Genomic DNA, 18,746 nt, shown 5'->3' with positions numbered 1-18,746 from the left:
GGCCCTGTGTCTGTGTAGAGGTGGGGCGGGTGGGACCTGCCTCCCCGGGGCCCTGTGTCTGTGTAGAGGTGGGGCGGGTGGGGCGGGTGGGACCTGCCTCCCCGGGGCCCTGCCTCCCCGGGGCCCTGTGTCTGTGTAGAGGTGGGGTGGTGGGACCTGCCTCCCCGGGGCCCTGTCTGCAGTGAGCAGGGCGTCTTCATTTCTGGCTGCTCTGAACTCACGGTTAAAGTCCTGGTCAGTTTTGCTGCATTTCAGTAGCTTGTCCAACAGCGTGGCTGATCAGACATTGGAGGCGTTCTTACAGATTCAGGTTTCCCTCACCACCAGGGGTAATTGACGTCTTCGTCTGTATGTGTTGGTAACATAAAGCTGAGCAGATCACTTACGGATTTGCTACATAGACGAGTAATAATTCCTGGACAAGTCGAACCTAGAGCCCCAGGCTCCGGTCACTCACCCATGCTCCCGTCTGCTTGGCCCGGAGACAGCCCAGGCAAAAAGGCGGGAGAGTCTGGCGGAAGGCTGGGCTCCTTCCTCAGGCTTGAACCCGTGCCCCCAGCCCTGATGATGTCAGGCCCGTGTTGGTAGTGGCCACACAGGCTCGGCAGCCTGGCTCCGTTCACCAGACCAGGGTTGGCAGCTCACTGACCCTTGGCTGCATTGGTTGAATTTGAACCAATTTGTGATTTTTCTCTTTTGCCCTGTTTCTGGGGCAGCCTGGGGCTCTGGCATCCCCAGAATTGGACCTGAGGCTGTTTATTTCTCCAGGAAAGTCCAAGTAAACCACCAGAACTCTCAGTGCTTTGGCTTCACCATTGGTACTGACGGACTCCGGTCTGGGGGAGAAGGCAATAGAGATAGAGATGCCTGATCCTGTTTTCAGGGAGAGGGACTTTGAAGTACTCAGTTTAAGCCCATACTTGTAGACAGGAAATCAATATTCTGAGAGATACAGGGGCTGACATGTGTATGGGGTTGGCAGCAGGGGGCTGACGGCCCGGCTCAGAGGACATTCACAAACTTCCAGAAAACGCGTGAGGGTCCTTGGATTCAAATACACTGTGAATCTGTCAAAGCCAAGTGCAAAAGGTCAAGTTGTAGTGACACCATTTTATCTTCATTGTCTTATGTTCACTCTCATGCCTTACATACCAGAGCCCCTACTCAAATTCAATTAGGATTAAATTCAGAACTTCTGTTCCCTGCGGGACTGGCCCTTCTTGGTGTGGACAATGCACTCATTGAGAGCAGCCTGACTCTTCCATTAGCAATCCTAAAAGCTATACATTATCTCCAAAGCAGTATTTTAGAATTTCAAATATGAAAACTGCTTGCTTGTAAATTCTATAGCTGGGGCAACTGCATTTAATTGGTTTGCATTCATTAATGGGTAGATAACAGATTATAGGGTTCAAGCAACAATTCTTACTTTTTTCTGGCTAGCATTTGTGATTCTTCAGTTCCTATTTCCTTTCATTACTAAGATCTTTCCTTTTATATTATTATTTCCTTTTTTAGTTTTTTAAAGGCAAATCAGGCATTTTAATCTGGAATGGAAAACTATTTTAGGCATAGGCATCAACACGGTTCTCCCTTTGGCCCTAGTGAACTATGTAACAGAGACTTGAAAACCATTCTTCCAGGGTAGCTGGAGTGCCCCTGACTCCGCATTCCCATAGTCACACTCTTGTGAAATCTGGTGGGTAGAAGCTGAATGTAAAAACCTCATGATGCCTGGACTGTTATCTATGGGATTAGTGTCCCTGAAACAAAAGTCTTAGTACTGTGGTAATGACGAAGAAGCATTTTTCTTTTCTGTTTTTTTTTTTTTTTTTTGAGATGGAGTTTCACTCTTGCCCAGGCTGGAGTGCAGTGGCGCTATCTCAGCTCACCGCAACCTCCGCCTCCCAGGTTCAAGCAGTTCTCCTGCCTCAGCCTCCCAAGTAGCTGGGATTATAGGCACATGCCACCATGCCTGGCTAATTTTGTATTTTTAGTAGAGACGGGTTTTCTCTGCGTTGGTCAGGCTGGTCTCGAACTCCCGAACTCAGGTGATCCGCCCACCCCGGCGTCCCAAAGTGCTGGGATTCCAGGCATGAGTCTCCGGCCTTTTTCTTTTCTTTATTATTACCATTTTAAATTTATTTTAGAGATGGGGTCTCACTCTGTTGCTCAGGCTGGAGTGCAGTGGCATGATCATAGCTCATTGCAGCCTCGAACTCCTTGGCTCAAGCAATCTTCCCTCCTTAGCCTCCCGAGTAGCTGGGACTACAGGCATGCGTCACCATGCCTGGCTAATTAAAGTGTGTGTGTGTGTGTGTGTGTGTGTGTGTGTATATATATATATATATATTTGTAGAGATAGGAGCCTTGCTATGCTGCCCAAGCTGGGCTCCAACTCCTGGCCTCAAGCAATCCTCCTGCCCTAGCCTGTTCTTTTTGAAGCTAATGCCTGCTGTATTGGGTTTTAAAGGCTTTTGATCATCATCTTCTGTAGTGGGAGAATGACTGTGGATTCCGGGGACACTGTCTGGTTTCTGCCTGCTGGGGTCCAGTCCAGCTTGACTGGAAACGGATTGACTTCTCAGTCTGAAGCTGACCCCTGGTAGGCGTGCGGAAGGGAGGAATGTTGCCCTTCAGGTGCTGAATTCCAGAGCCCAAGCTGCTTGCCAACAGGGTGGCTCTGTCGCCCAAACAACAGCATTCCCAGGCTGGCTTTTCCCAGAAGAGGGAGGTGACCCGGGTAGCTCTCGCACTTTGACCCTCAGACTGGCAGCAGGGCACATTCTTCTGACTCCTACCAGAGCTGGTCTGGGCTCAGCTCCCAGCTCGCTTTCCCTCCACATCCCCGAAGGGCACACTGTCGGCTTTGCTGAAGCGGGAGCTGGAGTCCACGCTCGGGGCCTGGGAGACCACAGTGGTCAGTAGACAGGTCTGTCTGGCTCTTCTCACAGGACATGAGTGTGTGTCTCTGTGGGCGCCTCTCTCCAGGGTTGCCCAAGGGGTGACCAGCCTGCCTCAAAATCCAGGCAGCATCGCCCAGCAAGGTTTGAGGACTTGGCGTCATCAGAATGTGTGGCCATTTCAGAAAGATTGGTGATGGGAATGGGATGAAATTTGGTTGTGCTTCTTGGCTATTTGGCTCTAAACAGTGGTTTATTGGCAAAGGACAGTCTGCCTTAGAGAGCCACATGTGTGCAGGTGTCATGCGTTCAGTCCATGCTCCAAAGCCCCACAGACCAAGGGTCCTTAACTTCATTTGTGTCAAGACCCCCTCGGCCCCCGAGGGGTATAAGTCCAGGACCCCTTCTCAGAACACTGTGCCCAAGTGCATGCAGTCACATACAAAGGTAACCAGCTGTCCTTAAGTACAGTCATCTAGAGCCTTTTAAAATTATGATTGATGTGTGGTTCATGGTCCACATATGAATGAATGAAGGCGTGGCAGGTCTGAAGGGTCGTGGGCATCACGCTGGAGTGTCTGAGGCATCTGGCATGCGGATGGAAGCACCTACTGGCCCTGTTGGTGATGAGTGCCCCTTACTGCCATTTCTGCAGTTTGCTGCCAATATTTGTGGTGAAAGGAAATGGTAAATTTCAGGTAGAGGGTGATGAAAACAAAGATGATGTTTTCTCCCTCATTCAAGTTCATGGACCCTGTGAATTTGGTTTATGACCCCAGTGGTTAAGAGCCCTTGCTAGTGGTCGACACTGTCCACACACTCAGGGGAAGTTGCCCTCAGAGTGACATGGGACCATTTATAATTTAGAAGCTGCCAGTGATGGGCCACTGTTGCATTTTGGTTTGCCTAAATGTGATCTTTAGAAAATTTTGAATTAGTTTTGAATGCTTAAAACTTGGGAGATTAAAATCCACATTGTTAGCTTCTTTTTAAAAAATCAGAACCAGGCTTGCTTCTCCCAGGCGAGGGATTGGAATGGGGCCTGGACACTCCCTGGGTGCCACCTCTCTCTGCGCCAGTGCCCCAGCAGCCTCATCCTTGTTCAGAGGCACTTGACCTTGCGTTCTGAGCTCGAGAGTGGAGGCCAGTGCTGTTAGTCAGTCGTTCCCAGCTCTCCCTCCTCTTGGTCTAAGGGCATGGCCCGGGAGGCCACACATGCCCCAGGGAGGAGGGGAGGAGCTGGCCTGCAGCAGGTGCTACGGGAGCTTCCAGGCCTGTCTGCAGAGGCTCCTTGGGATGGCGCTGAGCACAGGTCTCAGTCTCATTCCTCTTCGAAAGCGTGCCCCCGGCAGGTGTGGTCGGGAGCAGGTGCTTTGTGGTTGGAAGATCTCACTTGGGGTTTGCTTGTTGGTGATTGAAACAAATGCATCACCAGGAGCGTCTGTGAAGCCCCTTCCTGCCAGCAGGGAGGGCCCATGCCATGCGCAGCCTGCTCGGTTCCTCGAGAGGCAGGTGGGGGCCAAGGTGCATGCTGCTGCCTCTCCCACAGCTGCTTCCTGAGAGCTCGTCCCCCCAGTGCGGCAGATGTGTCCAACGATGAAAAGCACGCCAAGGCCGGGAGGACATACCAGCAGGCGTGCTCGGCTCGGCCCTCCCTGCTGGGGGCTCTCACCTGCCACGTGCACTGCACCTGTCCCAGGAACACCTGCCTTGGCCAGATCTGCTCCCCTGTGGGAGTCTGTCCTCCACATCTGAGTATGCAGAAAGCTTGTGCTACAGACAGGGGTTCAGAATTCTGCTGGAAAGTTCCTAGGTAGCCCTTGAGTGGACTGGCAGGGAGCCGCCTGCCGGTGGGGAGGTGAGCGGGCCCCCTTGGGGCTCTGTGCACTGTTGGTGGGATAGAAAGGTGGTCCTGGGGCAGACGTCGGGAACAGAGCAGTACGGATGTGCAGGTGTTACCTGTGGGGAGTGTATTCTGACCCGGGTTGATTTGATTAGATGACTGCATTGTAAAAGTACACAGAGCCCGGGATCTTTTAATCTTCCTTTTTAGCCATCAATTCGGGGGTCTCTGCGTTTAAATGTAGGACGGTGGCGGGTGTTCCAGTGCCCTGGCCCAGCCTCCCTCGAGCGCTGCTATGCCTGACTCCCCCACACTTGAGTCTCCTCGTGGAAAGTGTGTGTGCCCACATCGACCTTGTGAGGCTGAAGTGCTGAGGGCACGGGGAGAGCAGACGCCCACACTCCAGGCACTGCAGGGGTGCATGCCAGCTGGCCCTGTTCCCCGCCAGACCCAGTGACAGACAGCACCTTGTCAGTAGCCAATGTGTTGACGTTGAGCTGTGTCCCGAGGGTTTGATCTCGACCTGGAAATGTTTTGGGAGCAGGTTCCCGGCTTGCCTGCAATTGCCCGCATCTCTGTCTGTTTTAAACCTGGAGGGCAGGCGGGGCTGCGGCACCCACAAGAAGTGCGAATGCTGGGGCCTGGCTCCTCAGGGATTCCGATTCCAGCGAGGGAGGGGAGATGTCCACTGTGTCCTAAAAACATCGTGAGCACCGCAGGGTGCTGTGTGATTCTGGGCAGATAAGGGCAGGTGTGGTTTACAACCGCTGTTATGAACTCAGAAGCCCTCCCCGCAGCACCTCCTGGGCAGGGCAGCACAGGGCAGCTGGGAGCGCCCAGGGGGTGTAAAGGAGGAGGGTGAAGGGACATGGGCACACTTTGCTTCCGGAGTCTGCGTTCCCGAGTCAGCTTCTATCTCAGCAAGGGCCTTGGCAGTCGCTGCTTTTTTCTGGACATCAGTTCTTGATTCCTTCCATCTCCAGCCATGGCTGGGGCCAGGACTCCTTTGGAGTTGGTGCTTGAAGGCAGGGAGGGCTGTGTGAATGCCTGAGGCCCGTTCTTCCTGAACATTCTTGGATTCTATTTCCCATCTAGTCTGGGCACCCAACAGCTTGTTTTCTCGAGGGGCTGCCTGCTCTGGGGATGGTGCCCATGGGTGGCACATTCTCCATCAACTATGTTTAAGCATTTCATCCTGTGTGTGTTGCCCTAAAAATAAACATCCCTGTGGGACGCTCCCTTGCAGTGTGGCTGGTGGCTATGTTCTGAGATGAGAGATAACCACTCTTTCTGTCCCTCTCTTCCCACCAGGGCGGGAGCAGTTCCACGGCCTGGGCTCCATGTACTGCCGGGGGGCGGCCGCCATCATCCTCACCTATGATGTGAATCACCGGCAGAGCCTGGTGGAGCTGGAGGACCGGTTCCTGGGCCTGACAGACACAGCCAGCAAAGACTGCCTCTTCGCCATCGTGGGGAACAAAGTGGACCTCACTGAGGAGGGGGCCTTGGCGGGCCAGGAGAAGGAAGAGTGCAGTCCCAATATGGACGCTGGGGACCGTGTCTCCCCAAGGGCACCTAAGCAGGTGCAGCTGGAGGACGCGGTGGCCCTTTATAAAAAGATCCTCAAGTACAAGATGCTGGATGAGGAGGATGTGCCGGCCGCTGAGCAAATGTGCTTTGAGACCAGCGCCAAGACCGGCTACAATGTGGACCTCCTGTTTGAGACCCTCTTTGACCTGGTGGTGCCAATGATCTTACAGCAGAGAGCTGAGAGGCCGTCACACACAGTGGATATATCCAGTCATAAGCCACCCAAGAGGACCAGATCTGGGTGTTGTGCCTGACTTTCAAGGGCCTCCTGGACTCAGACTGTGCATGTTGGGAAGGGGTCTGACCAGGCGAGCTGTGATCTGAAAGGAGCAAGGAACAGCAAGGAATTATTTTCCAGAATGACACCCGCAGCAGAATGTTGGAGTGGAAATGATGGCTGGCTATGAAGAGGAGGTCAACGTGTGCGGTCTCCTCGGTCTCTGTCAGAGGGGTGGGGAGGTGGGGAAACAGGAATCCTCTGCAAAGCCCAATCTGCAGAGTCGAGACCCCTGGTGCTCTCTGCCCCGCTGCCTGGCACTGGTCCTTTGCAGCCAGCCTCCAACAGCCCCCTTGCCCTTGCAGAGGCAGAAGCCTGCGTCTGCACCTGCACCTCTGACCGTTTCAGCACCCTGGGTTGTTACCACATCCTACAACTCTGACATTTCTTGTTCTCAAGCGTTTCTCTTCACTGTGAGTTGTCTTTGGTCCTCCCACTTGGTACTTGTATCTTGATGCTTTATAATCCTGACTCTCGACGTGTTCATTTATACAAAATCAGGAATAACTGTTTTTATACTGATTGCAGCAATGTTGGCTACGTGTATTATTAAAGAGGATTTTTGGAAAAACTTAGGTATTGAGACTGAACTGACTTCATTTGCACCCCCAGTCCCAGGGACTCTCTGTGGGGTAGGGTGGGGGGCGCTGGGGAGATGGCTGCGAACTTGAGATACGTCTCTCTTTGTGCGGAAGCTCTGTGAAATCCTTACCAATTGCAGAATATTTAGATTGGCCCATCTGCCTAGTTTTCTTGATGACTTTAATTCCAATAATAGTAGCAAAGCTTAAAGCTCTGGTTCTGCTGAAGTCTGGGGCATCTGAGCACCCAGGTCTCTGAGTCAGAAACCCCCTTCGGGTCTGCTGCTGCTGGCCGTGGGGTGGCTGCTTTATTGGAAGATGTCAGACAGAGGTGCCAGGAGACAGCAGATTTGTTTTCCCAGAAATGTGACTGAACGAAAGCAGGCCGGGGTCGGGGCTGTTTGTTGGGAGGCAATGTGGGGCATATGGCACTGGGCAGTGTGTTTCATGAGTGCTGTTTTCTTTCTTTCTTTCTTTTTTTTTTGTGATAGGGTCTTGCTCTGTCACCAGGTTGAAGTGCAGTGGCGTGATCTTAGCTCACTGCAGACCGTACCTCCGGGTTCAAGCGATCCTCCCGACTCAGCCTCCCAACATGATGGGATTACAGGCACGTGCCACCATGCCCCAATAATTTTTTTTTTTTTTGGTAGAGTTGGGGTTTTGCCATGTTGCCCAGGCTGGTCTCAAACCCTTGAACTCAAGCAATCCTCCCTACTCAGCCTCCCAACATGCTGGGATTACAGGGTGCTCTGTTTTCTGGGGAGCTGTTCATAATTTGCCGAAGGCCTGTGCTCTCCGGTTTCTGGGCTGCTGCAGGCCTAACTTCTCCGCTCCTGTGGAGTGAGTGCTTTCAGGCAAGGAAGGGAGCTTGAACCCCAGGAGGAAGCACTGAGGCAACCCCTGCGATTGCAGGTCCTCAGCTCCCCTGAGATGTGGTTTCGGAGTTTAAAACTTCAGTTTCGCAACAGCAGCCCGTTGAGAAGTGAACGCAAATCAGCCTGACTCGTGACTTTTTATTGACTTGGTTGAATATACCACTGTAGGGACAGAAGTTATATTTATTTTCTATAATGTGTATCTTTGCTAGTGACCCATCTAGGAAATAGGCTAATCAAAGAGACCTTGGAATCTTTTTTTTTTTTTTTTTTTTTTTGAGACAGGGTCTCACTCTGTTGCCCAGGCTGGAGTGCAGTAGCACAATCTCAGCTCACTCACTGCAGCCTCGAACTCCTGAACACGAGTGATCCACCCACCTCAGTCACCCGAGTAGCTGGGATGACGGGTGTGTGTCAGTATGCCTAGCTAATTTTTTATTTTTATTTTTTGTAGAGATGAGGTCTTGCTGTGTTTCCCAGGCTGGTCTGGAACTCCTGGGCTCACGTAATCCTCCTGCCTCAGCCTCCCAAAGTGCGGGGATCATAAGCATGAGCTCCGGCCCTGGCCAGAGTCTTTCTTTGAAGGCTGTGAAGGGAGAGAAAGTATCATATGGCACTGTTTTTGCAGTTGGTGCTTGAAGGCAGGGAGGGCTGTATGAATGCCTGAGGCCCGTTCTTCCTGAACATTCTTGGATTCGATTTCCCATCTGCTCCGGGCACCCAACAGCTTGTTTCCTCGAGGGGCCGCGTGCTCCGGGGATGGTGCCCATGGGTGGCACATTCTCCATCAACTCTGTTTAAGCGTTTCATCCTATATGTGTTGTCCTAAAAATAAGCATCCCTGTGGGCTCCTTTTAAATGAGTTCCTCTGGGCAGTCGGCGCTGCAGTCTCTCCTATGCTAGCAACTTCCAGCTGCCCTTACAAGTGCTTTTGTAAGGGCATGAGGGGCTCATTAACTCAGCACATCTCACTGAGCAGTCACTCTCCACGGCCCTTCCTGGAGCTGAGCTATTGGGACAGTTTCAATGACAGTGCCGCCACAGGCCCCCTGGCACCCTGTGTCCTGGGCTGCATTCCAAGTGGACCTTGGATACCAGCCTGGCTCCTCGCTGGGGAGCCTGGTCTTGGGTCCTACTCCCCCACTCTCATCTCATGTGGCCTCTGTTTCCTTCCAGAAACCACGTCAGTTCTTGGAAAGCTTGAAATCCCTCGGTTGGGCAACTCAGCTGTTGGAGACGGCACAGATTTCCCCACTGGGTGTGGGTTTGAGCTTGTGACCTCGAGCATCCGTCTTTCCTTTGTACAAAGCGGCCACTCCAGGGAGGAGATGAGCAAGTGACGGTCCAGGGTTCATGGCTGTGTGTGGTCTCGGAGCTCCCTTCTGCACTTCCCAGCTGTCCATGTCCCCAGGCAGATGAGAACCCTTTCCTCAATGACACCTCATAACCAGGTATTTCCTAGTGCCCTTAAAGCCTCGTGCCTGGCAGTGGTGTCAGGGAGTCCTGGGGTTGGGTATGTGGTAATCTGGGTGCTGTCAGTCAGAATGTCCCCTTCCCCAGGCTCTCAGGCCTAGTTTCTTAAAGAGTATGACGTTGCCATTTCTGGACCCAACTTCCTGGTTTAAACAGCCCCTGCTGTGCCAGGAAAACAACCTCACATGAATGTTCCCAGCACATAGATCCCCCCAGCACACGGGTGCCCCCCAGTACATGGGCCCCCCCAGCACACGGATACCCCCAGCACACGGGCTCCCCCACCAGCACACGGATCTCCCCAGCACACGAATCCCCCCAGCACACAGGTTCCGCCAGCACATGGGTCCCCCCAGCACCCAGGTTCTCCCCAGCACACGGGTTCCCTCCCCAGCACACGGGTTCTCTCCCCAGCACGTGGATCCCCCCAGTACATGGATCCCCCCAGCACATGGATACCACCAGCACATGGATCCCCCCAGCACACAGGTTCTCCCCAGCACACGGGTTCCCTCCCTGGCACACGGCTTCCCTCCCCAGCACACGGATCTCCCCAGCACACGGGTCTCCCCAGCACATGGATCCCCCCAGCACATAGGTCCCTCCAGCACACGGCTCCCCCCCAGCACACGGATACCACCAGCACACAGATACCACCAGCACAGGGGTTCCCCCTCCCCCAGCACACAGATCTCCCTAGTATACGGGTCCCTCCAGCACACGGGTCCCCCTAGCACACGGATCCCCACAGCACACGGGTGCTCCCAGCACATGGATCCCTCCGGCAGAGGTGAGCTGCTGCTCAAGGCCCATGAGACAGACCCCATGAGACATGGAGATGGTGCCTGTCTTCCAGAGAGAAGGGGCAATGGCTCTGAGCTCGGCCTTCACTCCGTGCTCCTGGGAGACTCTAACCAGGCTGAGTCCCTCCTGAGCAATGACCACAAACCTCTGAAGAAGGAAGAAGAGTGGGACCCGGGCCCCAGAGACCCTGGTGGGAGTGCAGTGGTGTGGCCTCCAGGTGTTTGGAGGATTTCAAAGGCACAGATCCTCCCAGCCCTGGTTGGTGGAGTCCAGGTCGTATCTTCCCTTCTGTGGCCAGGCAGGGTGGCCGGTGCCCTCGTCCTCTTACATGCCCTTATTAGAAGCACAGACTCTTCTCCACAGTGTGCAGGGGTCTTCCATCCTCCCACTTCGCAGAGCTGGATCTTTCGAGCCTCATTGTCGAAACAGGACAGAGAGGGTGGGTGTGGTGGGTGGACGCACAGCTAAGACCCTGCTCACACAGCTGAGACCCTGCATACACAGTCGAGACCCTGCACACACGCACAGCTGAGACCTTGCTCACATAGCTGAGACCCTGCACGCGCACACAGCCGAGACCCTGCATGCATAGCCAAGACCCTGCACGCACAGCAGAGACCCTGCACGCACAGCAGAGAACCTGCACACATGCACAGCTGAGACCTTGCTCACATAGCTGAGACCCTGCACGCGCGCACAGCCGAGACCCTGCATGCATAGCCAAGACCCTGCACGCACAGCAGAGACCCTGCACGCACAGCAGAGACCCTGCACACATGCACAGCTGAGACCCTGCTCGCACAGCTGAGACCCTGCCTACACAGCTGAGACCCTGCATACACAGTTGAGACCCTGCACACACGCACAGCTGAGACCCTGCTCACACAGCCAAGACCCTGCACGCGCGCACAGCCGAGACCCTGCATGCATAGCCAAGACCCTGCACGCACAGCAGAGACCCTGCACATACATGTGCCGCCTGCACTCAGCCTCCTCTGTGCCTGCTCTGGAAGCTCTTGGGCCCAGTCCTCGTTGTGGTCCAGGCTGCCTCCTTCAGGGAGAGCTGACGCCTTCAGAGCAAGCGTCCTTGCGTGGTTATGAAGCTCTGTGTCCCTCCCCTTCCCTTTGTGTTTGCCTTGAACCCACTGGCCCAGCCCTCAGGGATCGGATCTGGAGGGCACCTTGCTTGAGGATATGTGGACCCAAGGCCCGAGAAGGTGCCTCCTGGGTCAGGGTGTCAGTGGCCGGAGTGAGACACGCCCAGGCCTTGGCTCCCAGCCCCACCCACTTCCTCACCAGGCCCTCCCAGCTCAGTCTACGTTGGCTGTTTTCTTGGGATGTCATTGTGGAAGGTCCTGCCTGGGGCATGGCGGCTTGGGAATCTGCGCCTCGGACTTTCAATGCCACGTTCCAGTTGCTGCCATGTGTTTCCTCCCCTAAAGGTGGGCTTGGTTGTTCGGGCTGCAAATGGTGGATACCCACGGATCCAGGACAAGCCTCAGTCCCTTTTTTTATCCCCCATCCAGATTTTCCCACCGGGAGAAGGCATGGGGGCCTGGAATGCTGTCGCTTGGGAGCTGGTCTCAGTTAAGTAACCAGGGTTGGCTCGTGCCTGCTCTTGATCTGAAGGTGGCAGGCCTGGGACTGGCCACTGTCATCCCCAGTAGCACTTCCAAACCCCCTCCCTCAGCCTCACTGCGTGGCGGCCTCATTCACCAGCCCCTGTGTGGCGGGCGGCTCCCATGGCCAGGGGCGAGCTCTCCCTGCTTTGAGGGAGGTGTGAGAGCCCCCTGGACAGAGTCCTCATAATCTGAATGCAAGAATTCCTTTCCCAGGAATCCTGCAGATAAAATGGATTATGTTTGTGAGTGTACAGTTAAGAATAAGCCAGCTCAAGGCAAAAGAATGGGTCCCACACGGAGGAGAAGCGGGGTCCTGTCCCATGTGGGATGAAATGGCCTCTGCAGGAATGGCTCCAGCTTTAGGGCTGGTTTATGCCGTCACGAGACCCACATCTTCTAAGTGGCCTCCACCCCATCTGCCCTTTGTTCTTGTACTTTGGCCATAAATGGGAGGAGAAGGTCCCTGAGTCACCCTTGCATGTGGCAAGGTCCTCTCAAGTGTGAATCTGCAGGTGGGATGGGGGAAGAGGGCTCCTGAGTGTATTTTAAACTCGGGAAGACAGCAGTCCCCTCCTGCCCCAGCCCATGTGGCTTTGCAGCTGCAGCCTCTCATCTCTAAGTGTTCCTGGCCTCTGAGAAGAACCTAGTTAATTAAAATGGGCTTGTACAATGAAATGGTGAAATACCCCTCAGGTGCAGGGACTCTCGAGTATGTGGAAATGACCCCACCCTTTGAGGCTTCTGGACATGGCAGGTAATGTTATATGAAGTGCCTCGGGTGCCTGGCACGTGGTTGACGCTCAGTGGTCGCTGTTTTTAGGAAGTCAGCTCGGTTCCTGAAGGGAGTGTAGAGGTTTGGCTTGAATGCCCCCTGAGCACGTGGGTTGTGTTATCTTGGGCAAGTTGATTTGCCATCTTTGGGGAAAATCTCTTTATGAAATGGGGTATATTGTACCTACTTCACAGAGTAGTGGGAGGCAGGAAAAGCACCTGGGAGAGCACTTTGCAGAGGCTGGACCACAGGAGGAAGATGACCATCCTCTTCCACCTCCAACCCCAGCAGAGTAATGTCAGCATGAAGCAGCCACTACAGAAAAATGGCCAGAAAGCAATGATTTTCCCTTTTTCTGTAATGCCAGAGAGACAGCCAGCTTCACTTTAAAGCACATTGCCTTGGGGCCAGGCGGGGTGGCTCATGCCTGTAATCCTAGCACTTTGGGAGGGGATCACTTGAGGTCAGGAGTTCAAGACCAGCCTGGCCAGCACGATGAAACCCCATCTTTGTTAAAAAATACAAAAAAATTTAGCCGGGTGTGCTGGTGCACACCTCTCCCAGCTACTCGGGAGGCTGAGGCAGGAGAATTGCTTGAACCCAGGAGGTGGAGGCTGCAGTGAGCCGAGATCCTGCCATTGCACTCCAGCCTCCAGCCTGGGCAACAGAGCCAGACTCCGTCTCAAAAAAAAAAAAAAAAAAAAAGGCACATTGCCTTTGTGACATTTCGTTTTTCATCTCCCTTGGTTTTGGCAGAATTGTGAGAAGTGCCTGACGGGGAGGTGTAGAAGCAGGAAAGGTGCTTCTTTTCTGGGGAGGGTGTACGTATGCCACACATGCCACTGCACAGCTGCACACACACGTGCATCAACATCGGAGCTGTAGCCGCCCCGCACAGCTGGGCACAGGCCGTGCAGGAGATGTGCCACCCATAAGTCACTCTCCCTCGGACACCGTTCAGCCTTGAGGACCTCGCTGAGTGCTGGGAACAGCAGTTCATCCTTAGAGAGGAAGGCTGAGGACTCAGAATGGACTCATGGATATTTATTCTTTGGGTTGTTATCCAATACTGTCTCACTTTCTTATTCAGATGGCTTCATCTTGGGAGCTCTTTCAGATGACTCCCGTGTCCCTTCCACATGTCTCCATTTGGGGTTTTATTTGAGCACTTCCTTACTTTCTGGCACTACAAGATGTTCCAGTCTCATGGTCTATATTTCCTGCCCCCCGTCTCGGAATCAGCCATCTCCCCGAGGAGCCTCGGGTCCTTTTATTGGAGAAGTGTTAGAATCCCAGATCTGGGGCCAGGTGTGCTCACTGCTCCTGCAGGGCTGCTTCTCTCAGGCCCTCTCAGCTGACAGAGCGAAGAAATACATGTGTCTGTACTAACCCCTACAGATATTTCTTTATGTGACTATAGGTGTCCATAATAGGTTAAACCCGAGTTCCTACTGATATCTCGGACTCTAACCATTGTGTCATTTCCCCACTTTGCTGTAAATTCTCCTTCAACAATGAGAAACATGGCTCCCACCATCGACCATCCGCTTAATTAATGGTTCTTTTTTTTTTTTTTTTTTTTTTTGAGACAGAGTCTCGCTCTGTTATGGGATTACAGGCGTGAGCCACCGCGCCCAACCAATGGTTCAGTTTTAGCATGAATATAGTGTCAGCACTGTTCACTGGTACTCCTGCAAGAAACAACTTTATCCACTAGAGTACAATGCTGTGTGCAGTTCTCTTTGCCTTTGTTCTTAGAGACGCCACTCATTTCCAAATTACTTATATTATTAATAGCACGTTTCCCCTACTGGCTTCAATGAGCTCCTGAAACTTCTGTGGTTTTTTCTTTTTAAATAAGTGGATGGCCCTTTTCCAGGAAGGCAGCCTCAAGGAAAAGCCACCTCCAGGTGTAACCAGAAGCACTGAGTATTTCTCAGGGGGAAGGACAGCCTTACATTTTATTGTCTGAGCTGAACTTATGCTGTATGAATACAAATAGCTCATAGATGTTTGTAGCTTGGTGCCTTCCTGAGTCTGCAGAGTGAGGCTCTTGCTGTACCACGTGTGGGAGGTGAGGATGCTGTTCCCTCGTTGCCTTCAAGACATCTGCTTAGGTTTGGTCTGTCACTTTAAGATCAGCTCAGTGTTACCCTTCCCTTCCTTGTCTAGCATGTCATGGAATTTACTTTCCAAATCATTCTCCTCCCTTCCCTGCACTGTGCATTTTAAATCACAGTCCTCAACCTCAACACATTTAGAACTCCCAGGTTGCAGCGATTCTCTACCTCCTTCCTCTTAGGTCCTGGACACGTACGAGTGCATACATACCTGCGGCTTTAGGCACGTTCACGTGTAGTGACTGATTTCATTCTCCTGATGTCACTCTGATGCACAGGTACTTTGATTCATTTTACCGGAGGCCCAGCCCACTGAAGCAACCCATCCAGGCCATCCTTGCCAACGTGCTCTTCTTGGGTGGTTTAAAGGCTGATGTGCTCTCCAGGGCTTGTGAGTCTTCCTGGGTGCCCCTACCCAGTCAGGATGGCTACAGACGCATCTTCATGCGCATTCCAGCAGCGTCTCTGCCAGGGGTGCTGAAAGTCACTGTCTGAAGCAGCTGGGAGATGGAAGTGATTCTGTCTTTGGGGCACCCACCCTCTGGAAAATGTGGCACATCATTAGAGGGTGGTTCAAGCACACTCAGCTCTCAGGGAGCAGTTATTCCTGGCACCAAGAAACTAGCCTGGAAAAAATCTGTCTTTTGCAACATGCAGGATCCATGAAGGACAGAGCTCTGATTTTCAAGGTGCAGGATGTCCAGTGGTTCGATTCCAGATGAGGCATCTCCACTCACTATACTTCAGCGGGATCGTGGGCTCCCTGGCACAGATGTCAGGGTTATGAATTGTGATTGGTTTATATTTTATGATCCACATTTTGGAAACCAATTATTTGTTGAGGATCTTTGTCTTCTCATTTATTTTAGGTCTAGGGTGAAACATTTCTTTTATGTTTAACACTGGGCACTGACGCTGAGGTGTGATCCACACACAAGGTATCAAGCCTACTTCAAGTCGAGCAGGGGTCTTCAGGACCGCAGCACACTTTGCGGTTGCCTCCTTGGCAGTGGGGGTGGAGTCTAGAATGAATTGTTGCTTCCCAGCTTCTAGAGTTGCTGTGGTTGCAAGCTCTGGTCTCTTGATCCCCATCTCACACGCTCTGGGCCCACCGTTTTGCTACAGCTATTGCTGTGGTGACTGGCCATGTGCAGGTGTGGCCTGACACACCGTGTCTCAGCTCCGCCTGGTTCTCTACCACCTCCACCTGGCATCTGGCAGGAGCCCACTCAGCCATGCTGGTGTGTGGTGCACCTGGGAGTGTGAGGGAATTAGCACCCTCAGGCAACCCCTGACCAGTCGAGACCGCAGCTGATGGAGAACACTTCCCTTTCCAAGCCGTGGCTGGACCATCTGAGGATCCTTCCTTGGTGGATCCCCAGCAGGATCAAGCCTAAACCGCCCACAGTGGTAACCCCCTTAGTCCCACGTCCTTGAGTTGGCTTTTCTTCTTCCTGGTATCACCCCCTCCAGGTCCCACTCAGGCTTCCTGATATCACCTTCCCATATAGCCGTGCTGTGTAGAGGTCGTGGCCTCAGCCAGCTTCTGGGGGAACACGCGCCAGGGCGGCTGCGTATCTATTTCAAATAACATTATAAGGTAGGATACTTATTTCATAATGTGAACCTTTTTCTTAGGAAAACTTCAATTTGAGATTGTATTTCAGAGGGTCAAAATAAACTGTGAGTTGAATCTCGGAGATTGTTTCTTTGAAATACTGAGCTTTGACTTGGGAAGTTATGTGGGATCTTTTTTTTTTTTTGTAGACATGGATCTCACTATATTGTCCAGGCTGGTCTCAAACTCCTAGGCTCAAGTGATCCTCCCACCTCAGCCTCCCAAAGTGCTGGGATTACAGATGTGAGACACTGCACCCAGCCTATGTTGGAACAAATTGAATGACTTACATTTGTGAAGTACCCTTTCTCCAAATTCCCACGAGTGCTGGTTCAGGTGTTTTCTTTTCTTTCTTTTTTTTTTTTTCAGATGGAGTTTCACTTTTGTTGCCCAGGCTGGAGTGCAGTGGCACGATCTCAGCTCACTGCAACCTCTGCCTCCCGGGTTCAAGTGATTCTCCTGCCTCAGCCTCCCGAGTAGCTGAGATTACAATCACTGGAAAATTGTTATGTTTTTAGTAGAGACGGGGTTTCACCATGTTGGCCAGGCTGGTCTGGAACTCCTGACCTCAGGTGATCCAGCTGCCTCGGCTTCCCAAAGTGTTGGGATTACAGGCGTGAGCCAGCACGCATGGCCTGGTTGGGGTGTTTTCTGTAAGCATTAGTGAGTTATAAACAAACACATTCCCCGAGAAATGGCTGCAATACCACGAATGGGTTCAACTCTACTGAGATGGATAAAAACAGCAGCGTGGGCGGACGCTGTGCCTCGCATCCATCTGAGCAGACGTTTTGCTCTATGGACACGAGATTAAGGCAGTCAACAACTCGGGGTTTAAAAATATTCAGAACCAAGTTTTATTTTGTAGTCGTTACACAGGAGGGGGCAGTCAGAAGAGTACAGCTCACCCCCAGCAGTGGAGGGGTTAAATCTCAGGGACAACGTGGGGCAGTGGGGACAGCACCTCCGACCCTATGGGGTGTACCTTCAAGTAGCAAGGCTGACAATGATGTCTAGAAAGGTCTCCACTTCTGCCTGAGTTTTGCCAAACCCAGTGGTCTATAGGGATGTGGCAAAAGAATGACCTACCGCAGTGTGATTATCAGTGTTTTTTAAAATAAAGAGCACAGTTTTGCCTTTAAAATAATTCACATCAACGGTATTTGGGAGAACATAGAGCTGGCATAACATTGGCGTAGAAAGCAGGGCCAGGCCCACCCACGGGGCCCTCATGTGGGGACGGGTGCCTGAGCCCCTGAGCCCCTCGAGCCTCTGGCCATGGCTGGCTGCCTGTGTGCTGTTGTCTCATCTATCCCACCCCGAGAAGGGAGTTGAACAATGTGAGTTGTCTGTGGCATTGGAAAGTGCAGTGGTTACATGGGTGTGTGCGAAGTGGTTAGCTGTGCCTTCAGGCGGTGCGTCTAGCAGGGCTGATGGGGGCCAGGACTGCTCCTGGCTTTCTATGGGCAGGGCTTGCCCTGCAGGGACCCCGAGTGCTTGCACCCGCTCGATGACAGTGGCTGGCAGGTCTAAGTGCTGCTGCTGGATGCAAATTCCTTTGGTAGACTTTTTTTTTTAAGAAAAAAATAAAACCAATTTTTGGGTTGGCACCTGAGGTAATAAGAATAAGCACCAAAATGGCCCTTCCTGGCACGCGCCGGCTCACAGGTTCTTCATGCACACCTGGCAGCGGCTGATGTGTGTGCGGATGAGGCCGGCCTTGAGCGTGTCGGCGGAGGGCGAGCCCTGGAAGCTCTGCTCGGGAATGGTGGTCAGCCAGAAGCTGTACTTGTTGGCGTAGTAGTGGCAGGTGCCGCGGCCTCCATTGCACTCGATGAATGGTGTGGCGCGGAAGTCCTCTAGACAGCTGCCCGGTGACACCAGTGACTGGCCACCGCCTTCGTCTCCCGCCGCCGTGTGCTGCACAGAGAGGGGGGCAGGACAGGGTTAGGAATCACAGGCTGCAGGTGGCACGGGGTCAGGGCATAGCCCTCTTCTGTGCGTTTGTTTTTACTGAACAGCAAACTGTGACCATCCATCTGTGTCAATACGGACATGAGGCATCCTCGCGAATGCACCTTCAGCAAGAGGGGGCTGGTGAAATACACCTGGGCCCCCTGCAGGAGGCAGCCCCAGGCACTAGGACGTGCTGCAGAGGCAGCTGCATGGACACTAATTCACAGCCAGGCTGGCTGTTCGGTAAGAACTAGAGCCGTGACAGCAGATCCGAGCGGTAGATATAATCGACTGCATTTCAGTAACAAAACA

General features: G+C 52.9%; 2 protein-coding genes across 2 annotated transcripts in view; one reads left to right on the top strand and one right to left on the bottom strand.

Moving 5' to 3' along the window:
- The window catches only part of RAB20 (RAB20, member RAS oncogene family), a 38,596-nt gene extending 31,408 nt beyond the window's left edge, over window positions 1–7,188 (top strand). Inside the window, exon 2 of the mRNA XM_024348343.3 lies at window positions 6,058–7,188. Coding sequence (XP_024204111.1) covers window positions 6,058–6,590 — 533 coding nt within the window. The 3' untranslated portion in view covers window positions 6,591–7,188. The remainder of the gene's footprint in view (window positions 1–6,057) is intronic.
- A 10,123-nt stretch (window positions 7,189–17,311) lies between these two features.
- The window catches only part of COL4A2 (collagen type IV alpha 2 chain), a 207,688-nt gene continuing 206,253 nt past the window's right edge, over window positions 17,312–18,746 (bottom strand). The window contains exon 48 of the mRNA XM_001136859.6: window positions 17,312–18,398. Within this exon, the coding sequence (XP_001136859.4) occupies window positions 18,141–18,398 (258 nt within the window). The 3' untranslated portion in view covers window positions 17,312–18,140. The remainder of the gene's footprint in view (window positions 18,399–18,746) is intronic.

The sequence above is a fragment of the Pan troglodytes genome, chromosome 14 (assembly GCF_028858775.2).
Source record: "Pan troglodytes isolate AG18354 chromosome 14, NHGRI_mPanTro3-v2.0_pri, whole genome shotgun sequence".
In the NCBI taxonomy this organism is placed as follows: Eukaryota; Metazoa; Chordata; class Mammalia; order Primates; family Hominidae; genus Pan; species Pan troglodytes.
Note: the sequence above shows the minus strand (reverse complement) of the source record. Positions and strands in the feature narration are given on the sequence as shown.